The following is a 16,795-nucleotide window of genomic DNA, read 5'->3' on the forward strand; positions in this document are numbered from 1 at the left end:
GAAGACACCTAAGTCCCTAGGGAGGTAGAAGCTTTTGAAGTTTAATCTACATTTCAAGTTGGTCTGCAATACAAATTTTTATTACTGACAAGCCCCTTAAATGCACTTTGATCTATGCTATGTGTTTAATTTTCACCATTTTTCTTATGACAGCTGGTATAAAGATAAAGAGCTTCTGGAATATTCATATCCTGGTTACTTAGCCTTAAATGATGACCACATGAGCATTATTGCCAATGCAATTAATGAAGGAACCTATACCTGCATTGTGAAGAAAAGGCAAAGAATCCTGACTACCTATTCCTGGAGGATTAGGGTTAGGCACTAACAAGGGTCTTTTAATGAAGACTTCAGTTACTGCTAGTTAAGTTTGACAAAAACCCAACCTCTTCAGCATTTTATGTTTAACCTCCAGCAGAGCAGCCACCATAGAAATCAGTTGCTACCAGTGGTTGGGCAAGAAACTTGGACACTGGGACCTGATCATTGGAAAAATTCTCCTCCCAGAATTTACTATTAACAAATTTATCAAGCACATGCTGCTGCAAGAGAGAAAAATCTTGAAGCCAAGATGACCCAGGTAATTGTGGATCATTTAAAAACTAACCAATCCTTCACTGGATTAATGAAACCTGGATTTAGATTTAAAAAAGGACTGGTTAATGTTCCAGGGTTTGTCTTGCTGTCAAGCATTTCAGGAAGTTATTTAAATACAAATATATAGCATTAGAGGGGCTTGAAACAAAAGACTGATGCCTAGCTGTATTCTCCATGGATGCTGTTATTCAAGCACTGAAGGAGTAAAAGAGGGGGGAGGAAGAAGAGCCTAACTCTAGAATGAGCTTTTTCTACAAACTCATTTTTATAGGGGAAATTTCTGATTCCAAATGTTATATAACTAAAATAGCCAGGGAATGCATCTTTTCCCCTATACATTTTTCTGTGGTTTGCATTTATCACAATTTGTTGTTTACCTCTGTAGCCTCCAAGCCTTTATCAGATGTCATTGTTAGTTACCAATAAATCACTAAAATAATTATGGAAATGCTTTTGTTTCTTGAATTAAGTAAACATCTGATGAGTAATGGGACAACCTGTCCCCCTGACAGCAACAGGGCTTTGCTGTTTCTAGACAAAAATGATTTAATGCTTACATCATTGCAAAGTAAACAGTAGTTGAGCTGAATTTAATTACATATTGAACACCTATATTTATTTACAGAAATAGGTTAACTAGAAGACAGAGCCTTAGCTCCACTGCAAATAGAGCTATGTCAAATTTAAACTGGCTAAGTTGCTTTACCCCAGTCAAGGCTGTGGGCCCTGTTCATCTTTGTACCACATTCCTTCCCCCACCGCACTTCCATTGTACAGCTGGCTTAGAATGCAAACTACCTTCTTTCAGAAGGCTTTTCCCTCTCCCCAGTCTATTAGCTCAGGGAGTCAGCTGCCAAATGACTGGTGGGTCCCTGCTATCATCCTGGGCAGTTTCCCATTGGCCATACATTTCCAAGACTCATTCTCTGCCCTCATTATTTTCCCTGCCCTTATTATTTGGCAACTGCAAACATCATTCACATTTAACTGAGCAGGAGTTGCACCCCTTTCCTGTAGGTAACAAAGATTGTAAATAAACCCACACCTCACTCTAATCCCTGGCTCTGATGCATTTTTCTTGCCATAAACTCTAAAGAACAAGGGGAGAGCTGAAGAATACCTGTCCTGGCAGTTCTCTCTCAGACCATGCTTGTGTCCATTTCAGGAAAAACAGCACAATTAATTCAAAGGCTGGATGATAATCTAGTGAAGTCCAGCAGTTGTGTGTGTTGAAATAGATGTTTCTGCTAAACAGATAGATACAATTATTCCAGAATAAGTTGTCCACAGGGCAGTTTACACTGGTATAAAAGTGACATGTACTAAACTGTGAAAAGCTGATCTTATTCCAGAAAGTGTCCAGAGGGGTTTATACTACCATAATAATCTCACTTTAAATCCATACCTTAGTTATAGTGCTATAACTACTGTATATACAAGCTCTAGAAGATAAGAATTCCACATCTCCCACTGCCTCATTGTGCCCAAGTATATTACAGGAACAATATTTCCCCCAGCTGCTGAGTGGCTCAAACATTTGAGTGGAATAGGGGATGTGAAAGAATTTAAAACAGTTTAAGCATGAGGACAGACACACTCTGGCCCCTACTGAGGTGACTGGTGGAGCCCAGGGAAATCATCACACTTTGGTTTTTTGTTTTACTCCCACTAACTGCTGCTGTAACTAGGGTTCTTTCCCAAATTTCAGGATTAATTTAACAACCACATGTGATGTCAAAATAGACATCTTAAAGCTGCAGCAAACTAAAATTACAGAACCAGCTTTATAACCAAAATGTTCTTAGGTTACTGACAGTGCTGTGAGGTTAAAGTGAACTTTCGTCTACCCAGACAGAGACAAGAAAAGACCTGAGGAGGGAAAAAGAAAAAGTGTTTCTTTTTAGGGACTATGGGGTCAGCATCAGCTTACACCTAAATCTTACTTTGAGACCCTACTGCATTAAATGTTTTGCTAAAAGTCCCTGCCTTGTATCATGTTTGAGATTGAAAATTGTAGCTCCTCTATCTATCATCTCCAGCTCCCCATCTGTAATAGGTGGATGTTTTCCCTGCCCAAATGGGGTGTGAATTCATTAGTGTATCTAAGCTGCTCTGATAGTGTGTCACAAACATGCATTCCTCCATGACTCCACTCTTGGGAATATCACCACAGGCCTTTACTAGGGATTAACAGAGACCCCTGCTCCCATGACATGTCACAGGGGTTCTGAGAGAGTGGATCCCAAAGGAGTAACAGTTGTGGAGAGATGAGTATTTTGTTTATAGGCTTCCTGTAGAGATAAAGTCTTCTGCTCAGCTGTTTTCCCACAGGGACAGGCTGGCTGTTGCTCACATGGATGGTGGAGGAGGGAAGGCAGGAAGTGGCTTGCTTAGCAAAGGCGAGGATCTACACACTAGCAAACCATCCAGCCCTGCCATATTACCTAGGTGCCATTCATACGGGGGGGTTGGCACAGCACACCAATATCTAAACCACCAGCATTAACTAACCATGCCAACAAACCTACTAAATTTCTAGTCATTGATAGCATCTTCCTGGAAAAGCAAGATAAACGCAAGCAAGCACTTTTTAGAAATATTTCAGGCCTTCAAAGAGCAAACAAGTGCCAGTCCTCCCAACTTTGCACAATATAGGAAAATCAGATATTTAAAAGCCTTGTATTCCCATTCCTCTCACTCAGCTTTGATACTGAAAACACTTCACCATGGTGGAATTATATTCTCATGGTAAGAAATGTAGTTAAATTTCACCTCTGCTGTTATGACATTTGATTATCCTCAAAATGTGCAGGCATTACAAGAGTAGAGTAAAGTCCTGCTATTTCCTATCATGCTCACAGAGTAGAATCTGCACAGGGGCCAATGTTGAAAGCTTATAGAAACACACCACCAGAATGAATTCAGATGCTTGGAAAGAGTGGTTTCAAACCAATTCAACATTACATTCCCTGAACAAACTGTCTTCAAAGTAAGCTCTGAAATATGGTGAGAAAATAAGTAAGATTAAAAAACAAACTTACCCCTCTTAAAGGCCCAGCTTCAATAGGGAAAAACACCTGACCAGTCACACCTGAAATGTATATGTAGAGCCTATTAAAAAAAAAAAAAAAGAAAATATTAGTCACTGCTGGGAAAACATGATTAGCATTTCACTAATTTTAATACATTTGTAAGAAGAAAAAAATGGATTTAGGGCAAATAAACTTAGGACTCAATTTTATAATAAATTGATTTAGCTACTTTGAGGGTACAGGAACATAAAATTTAAAAAATCATCTTTTTTTGTATGGACAAGTCAAACTAGGATCATACACAGTAAGCACTCCATATGGAAAAACAGACATTTGAATTAAAAGATTACGTGTTTTCGTTGCTTGTTACAGTAAGCCAAGGCAGACCTTTTGGAATGCCATTCCACAGAAGCAAGTAGCAATATTCCCCTGGAACATCTGGAATCACACACTTTTCAAAACCAGACCAAATTCCCATCTTAATCCAGCTTTAAATTTGTTTTACTAAAAAATATCTTTGTCTATAAATAATCCTGTGTTGCTGGGAATCAGACTTTTCCATGTGCAATGTCCATGGGTGGCTATAGCTGCTGTTGCCAAGGGAACAATACAAAAGTTATGATGTGCAAAGTTTACAGTGGAGCTTGACACAATATAAAGTCACATTTTTAATCCTTTATCAGCTATTGCGCAGGTCACTGCCAAATGTTCTCCTGCTCTGCAGTCTGAGACATGTAGTACAGAGTCTGCTATTCCATACATTAACTGCCACATAACGCCTAATACAGTGCAATCTTGCCAAAATCCAGCATGTTTCAGAAGCAGACAGGTAACAAGACTAAAAATCTCCCTCCCCACCCCTGTTAACTGCAAATTAGAAGATTAGGCCTAAGAAAATATTTTATACAATTTACACATTTCTATTTTCCTCCAAATCTCTCTCTCTGTCTCTCAAAATCCTGTTTCTAAGGCTCTGATCCAGCAAAGCACTTAATATACTTAACTTTAAGCACATGAATAGTTGCACTGAAATCAATGGGACTACTCATATCATTCAAATTAAGCACGTTACTGGATTGGAGCCTAATTCTAACTGCATGAACATCCAACTTTTTATAGTATTCCTTTCTAACATCTGTTATAAATTAGAAACACATAAGAGTACAACATTCTAGGACAATTCCTATGGAAGGTAGCACTGTAAATTCAGTACACCTACCTTTTCTTTTTGGGAAAAAAGGGGAGACATTAACAAGACAACCTATAGAAAATAATATAAATCTTTTTGATTTATAAAATATTGCAGTTCTTGTTCTGCACCACAGCCACTGTGAATATATACATACAGTATATCAAACAGTGAAGTGGTCAATCCATCAGAAACCACTTCGGGCCATCAGTGCTCTCAAAAAAGGTCAGTAAATATTAAGCACAGCACAACATGGCTCTCTCCAAGGCACAGAATAGGAGGGACACCTCAGAAATGCCTTTAGGGTTTCTTGCTCAAATAAGCAACTGAATTCAAACAGATGATAATCTTTACAAAAGAGCTTTTCTACCTGTGCTGACAATATGCTTTAATTTGTGTAAGCACAAATGGGGATGATGGAGAGAGAAAAATCTGTTTCCTCTAGAAGATTTAGTGCCACCACCATCCAAGTCTGGTGCAGGTGAAGAAAATGAAATCCTTCACACTGTTAAACAATTAAAAATGGATTTTAATTCTACAAATTTACAAGCAAAAAAAAATTAAAAAGTAAAAAAACAAAACCAGTTCCGAGATTGTACTTCAAGTTTTCCTTTATGAATTTTTGTAATGATCCTTGGCGTTTCGGATTCATTCATTCCAGTCCCCTGAATGAAATGCAGCAGTTATATTCCACACCCAGCAAGATGACATCTGGCTATTTCTGTGTAAAACAGAGTCTTCCTGATGCGAAGAACAAAACTGGAGCACTTTGAAATCCATTCACCAACAGCATGGTTGAAGTCAAAGCTCTGTCTTTTTTCCCTCCTCATATTAAGTTTAAAACTTGAGGCTGAAGCCAGGTCCTGCTGCCGATGCTCCTTGATTTGTGGTAGTCAGGTGAAAACCTGTATCTTTCAGATCATCATCACCCTGTGAAAATGAATATATAATTCATCTGTTTATAAGAAAGAAATGTATGTCTCACTGTTCTAACGCTACAATAAAAACAAAGTGAACATACTATGCGTAAGATACAGGAAATACCATGTTAAATTTAATGGAGTTTTATTCATGTTATTTAATCAACACTCCAGGGCTATATTTCCAAAAGGACTTTATTTTGAGTGCCTTTATCTCTGAGCATACAAAAACTATTGTGACTGCACTATCTATATTGGTAAATCAGCACATTAGCCAACTGATCAAATGAAGTTTGGGCACATCTGCCATTTGAGATTTTACACCCTCAAAATTATGGATATAGAAACTTAACGTCAGTCTGTTCACAGGTGATCAAAAGAAGCTTGAGCACAACCTACAAAATGTATCATCTAACATATACAGGATTTGGGAAGGAAGAGAAGGTAGCTCTGAATGAGGAGTCTGAAGAAGAGTATAATAAACGAGATTTTGCAGCGGATCCAAATGGCTATGACTTCTCAAGTCAAGCTTAGCAAACAGGAATGTAGGAAGCCCAGAAAGCGGAAAGGGTATGAGCCTCACTTTTCTCTAGCTTTTATGGACTATTCCCTCTGCACCTTGGTGCCTGCAATCTACCAGGCATGGGACTTCAGTCTTCATCTATGATCAAAATGCCCCACGCTTGCCACATTCACTTTTTAAGAACAATGAACTTGCTAGTAAATCTAATGATTTCAAACCCAATAAGGCGATACAGTCCAGTCTATCAGTTTTCCCAACAATAGCGCCAGGGGACACAAGAAGGGACAGTAAGAGATTCTATGCTGGATTACCTCAAAATTTGGTTCTTTACCAATTTAGGAAACTTACCAATTGACTATACCCAAGTCCTCCCTCTGGAGGTCGGGGGCTTGTGCCACGCTTAACTCTTTGTTGTTCACTTTTTGCTGGCCAGGTTGGAAACATGGATGGGTCAATAGGAAGGGGAGTTTCTCGGAAATACTCATGTTTCAAACCATCTTCAGCAGTGATTCTTCTGCCTGGATAGTATGTCAAGAACCTGAAAATTATTCAAAGGGATGGAGTTTAAAAAAATAAAAGGGGGGGCAGAGAAAGGGGAAAAAAATATGCAGACATCCAGTTTAAGATATTCCCATTTTCTGAAAAAGAATTATTTTAAAAAGTAATAAAAACTGGACTTAAAATCAGCTAGTTAAATTAAATTATTTTTCAGGGGTAGCAATACTATCCACACTCAGCACCACTAAAGCCCAAAATAATCCCTTTTGAAGATAAATTTGTTGAGTTGTAGAGCATCACACACCTCAGGAAAAAGCATCTGGATGAATGAGAAGCAGATATAGCTTAGAAAGGATCTAAAGTGGTTTCAGTTAACACAATTTTATATGCTGCTTCACTCTTTAGTAAAGATGACTCTTATGCAATTCTGTAATGTAACCTGACCAGTCGATTTGTGGTCAACTATTTCAAGCACTTAACAGTACAAAAGGTTTGTCTATTGTGCCATATTGTATATTGTACAGAATATGACTGTGATACTGCAAACATTTGGAGCAAGAGAGAGAGATTAGTCTCTCTGACTTCAATAATATGGGTAAAGTTAAGCTTGTGCAGGACCATGGCCTACATACATGCAGCCTGCACTAATGATCTCTTCTAAGAGATAAACCCAAAGTAAGTGTCAGTTATACAACACTGCACTGACAACCATATTTACTAGTTTCAGAGTAGCAGCTATGTTAATCTGTATCCGCAAAAAGAACAGGAGTACTTGTGGCACTTTAGAGACTAACAAATTTATTTGAGCATAAGCTTTTATGTAGCCCACGAAAGCTTACGTTCAAATAAATCTGATAGTCTCTAAGGTGCCACAAGTACATCTCTACTAGGACAGACTTTGCCTGGTTCCTTGGCAAGTTACTTAAGGGATTCAAAGAAAAATAAGCAACAGCCGATTGGCATGTTTAGTGGCTAAATTGAGAGGACTGAAAATCCTCTTTTACGAAGGATGACCGAAGACTTTCCATAGGACTTGGTACCTGAATCTGTCCTTTCCAGGTACATATGCATGGCATGAAATCTAGGAAAACTTTCTGGAGGAAAAAAAACCCTCAAGCCATTGCCAGCATCTTTTAAAAAAAAAGAGCGGGGAGAGACAGGGAAGAGAATATCTGGGGTCTACAGGTAGAACTAATTATGAAGGCAACCAGAACAGCTGATTTAACAGAATTGACAAAATACAGATTTTTTCCCCCCTAGCTTTCCACTTCCCTCAAACGAATTCTAAGATCTGTTTCCTTGTCCTTCCCATCTCCTCCAGTTTAACTGTAACATTATGACTTCACTGTTGATATCAATGACCATCAGTAAGCTGCAAGAGGGAAGACTCACAGGACAGGATAATTAAATGCAATATGAATGATCTAAACTTCTACTGGGAAAACAAACATATTTTAGGACTCCACTGTGCTGGCAGAGCCGGAGGACTGGAATAATAAGAGGTGTTACATGTCAGGATTCAGGTTTACTAGGTGTAGCTATGTGAAGGCCAAGAACAGAATTTAGGGAGTTGATAATTCAAGACGTGAGATGCATCAGTCTCATCTTCCTGAGAAATTAACCCAAAAGACAGCCATGTCTTGATGCAGGACTGGAGAAATTCTCCATAATTATAAGGCTGTAATAAAGGGGTTCTTCCATTATTCTAACAGAAATTTACACTTACTTGTTCATGAGATCAAAACCTGGATCAGAAAGGAGCGCCCCAAACCTCTTGCGCAAGTTGTTATAGGGATATTCTGTGAATGTCATCTTCTTTACAGCTGGCAGCTCATTGTACCCAGGCCAGATTTTCTCACTCGGGGTACCCAGGTCCTGCAAAATATTATTTCAGAAGAACATACACACCACAGTGCATCTTTCTTGTTCCTTCCGCATATATGATTTGATAAATATCAGGAGAACACGTAAAATAAAAGTACAGTCTTTAAGAACATATTGACCACATGTATATGCTGAACAATACGAAGGCTCTGTTATATCTATATCTATATCAGAGTTGGGAGGGGGTGTTTGTTTATTTGCTTACTATATCCTTCTAGAGCAGTGCTGGGCTACAACAATTATCAGTGACTCCAAGAGTATCAGTTACCTTAAAAACTTTGTTAATCTGGTCAATTTCTGATTTTCCTGGAAACAGCGGTTTCTGAGTTAACAGTTCTCCAAATATACAACCTACTGACCACATGTCTATTGCAGTGGAGTATTCCTGAAAATAGATAAAATGTACAAGTTACAGGAGGAATTATTTTACGGGACACAGTTTGCCAGCCAACTCAATGATGATTTGACTACTTAGCTTACTGTACATTATAATTATTTCACCGCACGTGAACCATGCATATTCTCAAGGAAAAGTTACTATAAAACTAATTATAAAATAATTATAAAATAAAATAATTAATTATACACAAACACCACATACTGAAATGTGACACTCACGAAAATGTCACCCCTTTTTCCTCATCCCATGTTGAGAATCATTCCCATCACAACTAGCAGAGGGAGTCCTAGCCACTGCCCTGTCATACATTAGCACTGTGTTCTGCATTTGACCCCTCTGCCCCAAGAATAATCTCAGTTTAAGGGGCAAAAATCTGACCACAACAGTAGAGCTCTCTTCCTAAACAAAAGTAGTCTTTTCACTTTTTATAGCCTGACATATTGCACAGCCTGATTAATAAGATAGGATGAAAGTCTTGGACTCAAAGCATAGGTTCCCTCTGACTCTTTCACCATCTGCTTTTGTGATTCTTGCAGTGTTTTTTGTCCCAACCCACATTCTACTAACCAGCTCACCACCTAGAGTTACATAAAGGCCTCTTCCAAGTCTGCAGTATGGATTGGCTAAGCAGCAGGTAGACACCGTGATCAAAGTGGTGCCAAATGCTTTGCTTTGCTCTTTAAAGCAGTGCATCAAGCTTCCACATGTTGTAGAGAAAGGGAGTAAGATGCCCACCCTGCTGTCCCCTCCCCATCTCCAAAAATCAAGCAATCCAGTTCCCTATATGGCACTGATGAACACCACCAATCTCTAGCAGTAAAGCCCTGGTAGTTCTCTTCTATTCATATTCCAAAGAAGTATAGTTACACCCATCAACCTCCCTTCAGAAGCATGTAACCTTTTCAGCTTATGGGAAACCAAACAAAAGTATCTCCACTGAATTAGCAATTACAGTATGGTTTCAGATCCACATTTTTCCATCTCTAAATCTAGTATGAAAAATCATCCTTTGTATGGCAACTACAAAATAAATAAGGGAGGAAAAATCAAGATGCTATAAAGAATAATTGCCATCTTAGCTCAGAGATGGACAGGAAGAAACATACCTTGGCACCAAGTAACAGCTCTGGTGCCCTGTACCACAGTGTCACAACTACAGGTGTATAAGGCTTCAGAGGTGACCCATACTCTCGGGCCAGTCCAAAATCTCCAACCTGAATGAGAATGGATCATCATTAGCACTATCCACTAAAAAACGTGCATTATGCAGTCATTTTCCCCAATCCTCACTCTCTTAAAAATAGTTAAATTTGCAAGAAATTAGCAGAATAAACCACTGACTTAAATTAACCTTGTAAATTCTGCTTCTCCTCACTCATCCAAGAACAGTAATTTACTTTGACTGGTAAGGCAAATATAATTTTTTTTTCCGATTACTGACCATCATGGCAAAGGTCTAGAAGATTTTCTCCCTAGGCTGCTAAATTTTCATGGCAGAAAAAAAAAATCAATATTAGATGGTGCTAATTGCAATCACATAACAGCAAAATTTCATACAATGTGAAAAAGAGCGGTCTTCTTCATGAAAGGAAACAGCATGGGCTGCATACTACATTAATACCCGAAGGTTTCTGAATAATAGTAACTTTGTAATTTTGCCTCTGGATATTAGAACTGTGAAACTGAGAAAGACTGTTATATCCTGATCCTACTTGTTGCATACCCTTCCAATATTTTTTTTTAAATAAATTAAAAAAATGTGTAATCTGTCCCCAGGAATGAACACTCACCTTTTAATGTTATTTCCTTCAACAGGAAGAAAAATACTACAATTTAGCACTTATACAAGTACTTTTCAATTAACATATTAAGTCTTACAATATCCTTAGGGGTTAAAAAAGTGTTATCCCTATTTTACAGATGGAGAAATTGAGGCACAGAGACTAAACAATTTATTTAACGTCACACATGTAGTAAGAAGAGGGCCTGAGGCTGGGCTAAGGTAGTTAAAACCTTGCTGATATGAAGCAAAGTCAAGTTGTGAGCAAGAAGCAGGCCCGGCTCACAGAATTTGGCAAGCATAGGGCCGATATGGCAAAAACACATACTTCTAAGAGGTGGTAGGCACAAAACACTCAGGTAAACACATTCCAGAAGGGTGGTACCAGAACTCCCCAATAACCACATTCCCCAAAGACAACAGGAACATGTGGACCAATCTTAAGGATAGAGTCAGGATGACTGCATGATGATAGAGATGTTTTCATCGAACCAACAGGTACAAGGCAATGGGTAGCGCCCTAATACATCAGAAGGTGGCAACCTGATACGACAGAGGGTGCCACGTAACTTATTTGTATTGGTGTCTAAAGATGCATCTCAGAGGGAATGTCTGGCCTAGGGGATAGTGGAAAGTCCTGACACTAACCGAGCCAGTCCAATGTCACGAGCAAACGTGTTAGTATACCTGTAACCATTGAGCTGGGGCATTAGCACTGTGATTCGTTGGCAATAAACCTGACCAAGTGCCTTTGCTACGAACCACGTCTGTGGATTTATTGGGTAGTTCGCGCGAGGTCTGTTGTTCCAGCTCTCTGCACAGAGCTGGGACAGCGCACGGGAGAACACACACACACCCCCAAACAACTGACACCACCACATATGGGAGAAGAACCCTGATCTGGCTCCTAGGTATGTTACTATAAAAACTAGACAGTATTTCCCTTGACCACTAAACCACGTTTGTTTATTAGTCATTTCCTGGCATAAATCCTATAACCATGACAGGGCAGTCTCTGTATCTAATGGAAAATTTTATTCTATTCTGCAACAGTAGGTTTTCTTGCATGCTACAGCTGCAAGAATGGAAATGCAACACACTATTCAGATATTAACTAGTGTCATGCAGTGAAGTTCAAGGCCTTTAAAAAAAAACACCCACAACACTGGATCCTTACTTTTAAAATGCCTTTATGACTCAGCAGCAGGTTGGAGGTCTTTAAGTCTCGATGAAGTATCCAGTTGTCATGAAGGTGCTTGACTCCACGTAATAACTGAATCATCAAAGTTTTCACTTCACCTGGAAGGATAAAAGAAAGAACCTTGTGTGTTCAGTTCAAAGATGAAGTCTACTAGTACTATGTTTTTTGAAATAGTTAAATCAAGAGCACAGAACAAAACATACACAACCAAAGTAAGTACTAGTTAAGCATTTAATTATTTAAAAAGAACCAGCATGGTTTACAGGATTACGGGGAAAAAAGCAAGGGCCTTTATCAATATGGACCGAATCCTGATCCCACTGAAGTCAATTCAAAACTCTCAATGACATAAATGGTATCAAGATTTGGCCACAGAATTTTAGCACAAGATAGTGAATGAAATGTGTTCAGTTTAGTGTTTATAGCACAACCCATGCAGAACAGGCATTTCTCACAATGCCTAGGTGACTGTCAAACAAATCAGATAATGCTAACGTGCCTAAGTTAGCAGAGACAATGGAATTGCTTTTCAAGGGTACAGAGTAATTCTTCCAGGGGCATCTGAGGAAGTTCACACTGTGCTGCATATGGTACAGTTCTGGGTACAATTAGTTAAATATCCAAATATTTAATTTTTCAGGGACTAATCTTGTTGCATAAAGTTAAGAGAAAGAAGTCTTTAATACTTGTGTTTCCAGTTTTCCCATGACACCTAATATTTGAAGTGAAATAACTAAATCAAGTAAACCTGCAACCCTAATGAATCAATCAAGGAAACTTCTCCATCAGTTTATATATTTGCTTCATCATCCATTATCATATATGTTGCAGTAGCACCCAAATGCTCTGACCTTCATCAAGGCTACATCATGCTAAGGGCTGCATATATAAAAAAACATAGGCTGCAATTTTCAAAAGAGCCTAAGGTAGTTGGCTACCCAAATCGCATTAAAACTGAATGGGAATTGGGTATGATACTCCCTATAGGCTCTTTGCAAATCCAAACCATAGATTCTTGGGATGCTTGTATATTACAGTGATGGTCACTGATCTAAGATTCTAAACAGAGAGGCTAGACAGGTAGAAAAATGAAACATTCCTGTTTCAAAGAGCTTTCAGAACAAGTTCCATCGCAATGACCATATTCTGTCCCACGCTAAGCCAAAAATGTGCCAGTATAACTCAGGGACATATTATATTGATGTTCTTGTAATTCACATGATTTTTACTTGGAAAGTTGAAGGAGGCTAGGAAATACAGTACCTGGTAAAAATGGCTGTTTCATCGTTTCCATTAGACTCTTGAGGTCATGTTCTACATAATTCATTACGATATAGATTTTATCCATATTACTGCCCACAACAATTTCCTAAGAACAAATACAGCATATTATCAAGGAAACCAAGCAATATTTATAAGCGGTTAAGGATGGCTGTCAGGAATGTATTAGCAGGTGAAAAAAAAAAGGGACATCAAATTCATAAAATTCACAGGAAATGTATCACACTGAAGTATTCTAGACAAGTTCATTTTTTATATGTTTTAAACAGATTTTATAGACAAAAATGAACTATTTGATTATACAAGGCACACAACTGCATACTGAAAGAAACAAGCTCTAATGAGCAAATACTGTACTTAAATCAGACCATTATAGGGCATTTTAACAGTCAAAGAGTAACACTTCAAGAACAAAATGAATGTTAATATACAAGTATTGGTGGTCTTACTCTAACAGTGACTATATTTGGGTGCTGTGCTTTTAGAATGGTGTTTATTTCTCGTAGAGAGGTAATGGGAAAGCCTTCTTTTTCCTTTTCCATTTTCAGTCGCTTCAGAGCCACAATTTCATCTACAAAGAAAATAATATCTTAAATAAAGAACCCAAATTAAATATCTAATCAAAGACACATGAAGAGGGCACTTCTAACAGCACAGTAAATATTTTACTGTCTTTTTCAGTGGAAGTCCTTATCCAGGCATTATATTAACTTTTGTGTGAAAGACTGGACTAGACTGAGGTCATGGATAAGAATAAAACCCAAAGCAATTTTTCTCTCATATCATTTTCTAGGATTGCTGATTATAGGTTTTATTAAGAGTCCAATAAAACACAATTGGAAAGAGAACAAACAAACCTACTACTGTACTATATGATTTGCCTCTCATACAAACATTGACTTAACTTCCCAACAGTTGCTGGAAGGAAAAAAATGCATCTTGGGTTAAATTCACCCCTCTGAAGAAGGCCAGCATCACTTAATGCTTCAAAATATTAGTGTGAATTATCTGCATTGTGCTAGCACTTACGGGTTCAAATCAGGGGTCAGGACCCCATTGTGCTAAGCACTGTAAAGCACATACCAAAAAAGGCAGTCTCTGTCCCAAAGAGCTCATAGTGTAAAAGTAATACAGGATTTAAAAGAGGAATAGGCTTTATGCTAGCCCCTGCAGAGGTGAATTTTTTCCTGTTGAATTAATTTTATGTGGCGAGAATATAAAATTAACAGTTGAAATGTGAATCATTAGATAGTAAAGTACCCCATTTATTATATATGTCAATTACAGCGATCAAAGATATCTTTGGTATGTTGTGGTGTTGACTTGCATAGACTCAGAAGTGAGTGAGCACTTACAGTCAAGCCGCCCATGACACCTCTCCTTTTGTAAACCATTTCAGAGAGTAATGTTAAGGTCAGCCTCAGAGGAAGGCCATGTGCCATGTAGGCTAGAGGAGGAAGTGGCCACTGCAGCTATAACACAAGGAATGAATTTAAAGAAAATAATACTTTCCATGTGTATAATTCCTTTTCAGAGAGGATTTTAAAACACTTAAAAAACCAATGAATTCTCACTCTATCCCTGTAAGGCTGCTATTACCCCAAACTTGCAGATGGAGGAATTTAACGTTTAGGTTACAGCAAGTGAGTGGTACAACTGGGAATAACCATAAATCCTGTCTCCAAGTCTTCTGATCTAAATATCAGAACAAACTTCCTCTTAAACTGCTCGTTTTGCTCAACACAATGAAAGTTTCCAAATTATAGGGTTTTTTGTTTGTTTTTTTACTGTGTCAGATATATTTTAATATCTATATAAATTTTAAATTTATATATCTACATATGAGCCTTCTGGTTTCCTTCAAACAAGAATTAATGATGGACTTCAAAGCAAACGATAAAAGTGAACTAACCACAAATTTCTGTAAAGAATGTCCACCACACACAAACCACTTCTTTTATAAAACCATTTAAATCATTTTCCATACCTATAATGACACTTATTGGTGTGTCTACATCTAATCAATTGACAGATCACCCTGCTATGCTCAACTAAGTCTAGTAGCTCGGAAGCACGAAATCTCTACCTATAAGGCTAAAAATCAAAAACTCTTGTCAACAATTTCTACATGACTACATGCAATAAAAAGACACTGAATATCTTTAAAAGAATCTTATTTCAAACGCACACCACACTGAGGGGCAGGAGTCACTCATGAAAAAGAGCAATAATAACTAAAAATAATATTTTAAACTGTCTTTTCTTATTAGTGAGGGATTCAGAAAATGATTTTGCCTTAGACCATAACTCTAACAATCAAATCCAAGAACAGAGTAGGTTAAAGCACAAACTTATCCAACTATTCTCCCACTTCATTATATCAGAACATTTGATACAAGAAGGGATAGACTGGTCTTGTGGTTAAAGATCAGGACTGAGAGCCAAGAAATCTGGGTTATATTTCCAGCTCTACCGCAGTTTCCTGTTATGTTCCTTACAGAGTTATTGTACGGCTTAATTCTTTCACATTTTTAGAACACTTTTAGGTCCTGGGATAAAAGACTCTAAAGAAATGCAAAGTATTATTAAATTAAGTTTGCACAATGTTTACACTTAACTTCAAATTTACTTTCCACAAAAGACTAACTATTTTCCTATATTGAATGACACCCTCCTCAAAGTTCAGAGTTTAATGCAGATCCCATGCCAAGCACTCAGGATATCTAATAAGCCAGCACAAGTACTTACATGACATCACGACATCCAATTTTGGACTCCCTTGTTTAATGCTGTATACTGCATCACCCACTGTACAAGTACTTTTGTTACATTTCATTCAGATTGTTACCATCGTCTTAATTCTTAAATTGTCCACTGCACTAACACTGGAATGTAATATGTTGATCATAATGCGGAAGGTTAATATTGCTCTGAAGAAAAAATCTCCAGAAGAATTTCAGCATCCCCAGTACAAAGCAGGGAGAGCACAAAGTGATTATGTTGCATGCAAGAGAATATTCAAAATAATTAGCAACTTCAAGCACAGGTGTTTGTTTTCCAAACTGCAGATCCCTAAAACATACAACTTCCCTGTGGATCACCAAGAGGTGTAGCCCTAAGATGGGTCACTTACGTTTTTTTAATATTACATAACACTTTGCCCTTAATGCTTAATAAGTATTGTGAAAACATTATGAGACCACTTAATGAACCCAACATTTTTAGCACTGTTTTAAACAGGCACACTTGTACCAACCAGTTTTTTTGTCTTTTGCCCTGTACACCACACCGTATGTTCCTTCTTCTATCCTGTTCAAACACTGAAATTCCTCCACACTACGACATCCCTGAGAAAAACAAACAGAAATTTAGTCACTAGGATTTACTTTTTTAAAGATAAAAATACAAAATAGATCTATGCCCAGGAAAACTATTTTTTTTTTGTTCCAAAGCATTTTTACCTAGTACTCTAAGAAAGTGTCCTTTCAGG

At 37.9% G+C, this 16,795-nt stretch overlaps 2 protein-coding genes across 17 annotated transcripts in view; one reads left to right on the top strand and one right to left on the bottom strand.

Annotated features, from left to right (window-relative positions):
• MMP23B (matrix metallopeptidase 23B) overlaps nt 1-1,711 on the top strand; it is a 31,429-nt gene extending 29,718 nt beyond the window's left edge. For both annotated transcript variants that reach the window (XM_030537185.1, XM_030537184.1), the window contains one exon: nt 154-1,711. In XM_030537185.1, the coding sequence (XP_030393045.1) occupies nt 154-328 (175 nt within the window). In that variant the 3' untranslated portion in view covers nt 329-1,711. The remainder of the gene's footprint in view (nt 1-153) is intronic.
• Nucleotides 1-16,795, bottom strand: part of LOC115636742 (cyclin-dependent kinase 11B) — a 35,847-nt gene that overhangs the window by 2,491 nt on the left and 16,561 nt on the right. For 7 of the 15 annotated variants that reach the window (XM_030537183.1, XM_030537181.1, XM_030537180.1 and 4 more), the window contains 11 exons: nt 16,562-16,652; nt 13,755-13,876; nt 13,288-13,393; nt 12,001-12,122; nt 10,150-10,257; nt 8,912-9,028; nt 8,486-8,634; nt 6,610-6,799; nt 3,639-5,748; nt 2,412-2,466; nt 1,718-1,844 (listed from right to left, as the gene is read on the bottom strand). In XM_030537183.1, the coding sequence (XP_030393043.1) occupies nt 5,656-5,748; nt 6,610-6,799; nt 8,486-8,634; nt 8,912-9,028; nt 10,150-10,257; nt 12,001-12,122; nt 13,288-13,393; nt 13,755-13,876; nt 16,562-16,652 (1,098 nt within the window). In that variant the 3' untranslated portion in view covers nt 1,718-1,844; nt 2,412-2,466; nt 3,639-5,655. The remainder of the gene's footprint in view (nt 1-1,717; nt 1,845-2,411; nt 2,467-3,638; nt 5,749-6,609; nt 6,800-8,485; nt 8,635-8,911; nt 9,029-10,149; nt 10,258-12,000; nt 12,123-13,287; nt 13,394-13,754; nt 13,877-16,561; nt 16,653-16,795) is intronic. The other 8 variants (XM_030537176.1, XM_030537172.1, XM_030537171.1 and 5 more) reach the window with 8 other exon arrangements.

This window comes from Gopherus evgoodei, chromosome 18 (genome assembly GCF_007399415.2).
Source record: "Gopherus evgoodei ecotype Sinaloan lineage chromosome 18, rGopEvg1_v1.p, whole genome shotgun sequence".
In the NCBI taxonomy this organism is placed as follows: Eukaryota; Metazoa; Chordata; order Testudines; family Testudinidae; genus Gopherus; species Gopherus evgoodei.